Source organism: Elephantulus edwardii, unplaced genomic scaffold (genome assembly GCF_000299155.1).
Source record: "Elephantulus edwardii isolate Elephantulus edwardi_28Jun2011 unplaced genomic scaffold, EleEdw1.0 scaffold00342, whole genome shotgun sequence".
NCBI lineage: Eukaryota > Metazoa > Chordata > Mammalia > Macroscelidea > Macroscelididae > Elephantulus > Elephantulus edwardii.
The window spans coordinates 2025002-2027836 of record NW_006400092.1 but is presented as its reverse complement, the minus strand read 5'-3'; the positions used below and the strand labels follow the sequence as shown (position 1 = coordinate 2027836).

General features: G+C 40.4%; 1 protein-coding gene across 1 annotated transcript in view; it reads right to left on the bottom strand.

Moving 5' to 3' along the window:
* Positions 1–633: 633 nt before the first annotated feature.
* The window catches only part of MFAP5 (microfibrillar associated protein 5), a 54871-nt gene continuing 52669 nt past the window's right edge, over positions 634–2835 (bottom strand). Inside the window, exon 8 of the mRNA XM_006901764.1 lies at positions 634–746. Coding sequence (XP_006901826.1) covers positions 634–746 — 113 coding nt within the window. The remainder of the gene's footprint in view (positions 747–2835) is intronic.

The following is a 2835-nucleotide window of genomic DNA, read 5'->3' as shown; positions in this document are numbered from 1 at the left end:
TGTGGGAAGCTACTCAGGGTGGGCCAGTCCTTAAAGAAGGACGTCATGTTTGGAAGGGAAGAAAGTCACTGCAAGAGAGGAAGACCCTGGATGAGATGGACTGATACAGTGACTGTGGCAATATGGTTATGTGTAGTAGAGATGGTGAAGTTGGCTCAGGATAGAGCAGGGTTCAAAGCTGTTGTTCATAGGCTCACTATGAGGTTTAGTCAATTTGACAACACATAACAGCCACTGTCCCACTTTTAGCATGTGCTGCTATCTAGTGGCGACCTACATAACTTCAGGAATCTGAAGTAAGATGCCTCACTCCATGACCCCAGCACCAGAAATTTCTTGGGACATATGTGCCCCACTAATAGATCAAAACTCAGATTACCTCGAATTTTTTTTCATAGCATTCCAATGCCTTACATTACCGAAAATGTATATATTCAACAAAACTGCAAAGCAGAATATAATTTGGTCTTAAAATAGTTAACTAATATTCATGCCTCAGGATATCTGACACAGGTTACCTATGCAAAAAGATATTCCCTCTTTCTAGGGCCTTCCCATCCTCCCATCCATACACAATGTTGTTTTTCTTTTTCTTTCTCCCCCACCCTCCCCCACTTTCTTTCTCTTTCTTGATCACGGGCCATTGGTTCTCTGCAAATCCAGATCTTCACAGGGAGGGAGGCGGAAATAGTTGGAGCGGCGGAGTCGTCTTGGGGGCAGGCCAGCCATCTGTCGGCAAAGCTCATCTAGGAGAAGAGCAAAGCATGATGGGATAAGAATGCGGGAAAATTCCAGGAGCTTAAATTTTAAGGGAAGGAGAAGACTGCAGTGTGAATGCAGAGAGGCAAATTTGGATTAAAACATAAACTCTGCCACTTACTAGACAGTTTCTTAGCTTTCCTGAAACTCACGATCTCATACTGTAAAATAAACATTAAAATACCTGCCTCAAAAAAAAAAATACCTGCTTCAACAGAAATAACTTGCCTCCAGAAACCCTATGAATCTGGAGAAATTATGAAAGTTATACAAGTGTTCAGGTCTTTCTTTCATAGGGTTGCTATGAGTTGCCTACGACTCGATGGCACTTTACAATGAGAGAGCTCAGTGGGTCTAGTGGACTGAAAGTGATGCTACTAAGCCAAAGGTGGGTGATTTTAATCTGTGAACCTCAGGCCTGGTTTTAATTGGTTTTGGTCAAACATTCTTCTAAGTGGTATAGGACTAGTCTGTTCATTTGCTGTACAGAGGTAATTCATGTTTACTGTAATTCTGAACACTGTGACACTGATATGTCAAATGCAATAATGGTTACCCATGGTGGACAGTGTTTGGTGGAGCTCCCCTATTAAAACAAGTTTGGAAACAGGAGTGGCATCCAATTCCAAAATAGCTTGCCTCCGGAAACCCTATGAACTTGGAAAAACGATGGAAGTTAGTTATACAAGTGTTCAGGTCTTTCGTTCATAGGATTGCTATGAGTCGTCTACAACTCAACAGCACTTAACAAAAACAACAACGATGTAACAAGTGTGGACATAAAGTTAACAAAGACATATTTAAAGTATAGTAGTTGGTTAGTGAATGTTAATTTCCCTTATGCACTAGCTCCCAATTCTTCAAATCATGGCCATGTTAAAAAAAAATGAGATCAAATCATTTAATGTGCATATAAGAACATTATGTGCAAATCACTAACTTAAGCAAGTCCTTTGTGACATGTCCATTGTTTATTACTTCCATGGATATTGATTGTGGGTACAAATTAAATTTTTAAAATATTATTTACTATGATGCTGATTATTGGTCTAGTTGTGAAAGTGCTTTGAATTCTCAATCTCAAGGGTTCTTTGCAGGTGGCTTGCTGAGAGCCAAAAGGGAAAGCAGTAAGTTTCCTTCTGCGAAGTTAACTACTGTTTTTACTCAGGGGCTCGGTGCAAAATGGACTACTGAGTCAGAAGTGACTATGTCTGTGGTGCTTTCACTAACCACAGTCATCAGTAAGGGTTGGCTATGGGAAAGGTGAGAAGTATCCCACCAAGCATGGTCTATAACCACACGCTTGGGGCTCATATAATTATTCTAATAGTCTTCTCTTCTACCTCTGACATTTCACAACAAACACTATACATGGTTCCTGAAACTGAACTATGTGTATAGTGTAGCTAGTTTCTAAATGTCCAATCCGCTTTTTATCTCCAAGCCCTATACAAACTGTACTCCCAAAGCAGTGTTTGCTTGCTTTTCTTTTTCTGAATTATAAACATGGTTGATGAGTAGGAATCAACCCTGGATATCAATGGGGTGACAGATGCTGCAGTCAGATCACCCTCACATCTCGATGAATAGGAAAATCTGTTTGACAGTATTAGCTGGCTTGGCCTTTTCACCTAGAACCCTAGTGGATGCTCTTCAAAGTAGCCCCAACTCTAGAAAGTTGTAGTTAGATACAGGAAAGGCTTGGAGTAACAACCAAGTTAGAAAATGATCTAGGATATTTGTAGGTTATGTTTGTATTTTGAGTATACTGTTTCCTCAGATTGCTGATTTGGAGTAACACAATTAGAGAGCTAAGAAATAAAGAGCTGGTGGAGTAGCTAAGGAGTAGACCAAACCACTTTTTGTTTGCCCCAGCTTCAAAGCAGTAGATCGTTAGCAGGGTCATAGCCCTTTCTCTCTTTCTTTCTTTCTTTCTTTCTTTCTTTCTTTCTTTCTTTCTTTCTTTCTTTCTTTCTCTCTCTCTTCCTTCCTTCCTTCCTTCCTTCCTTCCATCCTTCCTTCCTTCCTTCCTTCCTTCCTTCCTTCCTTTCTCTCTCTCTCTCTCTCTCTCTCTCT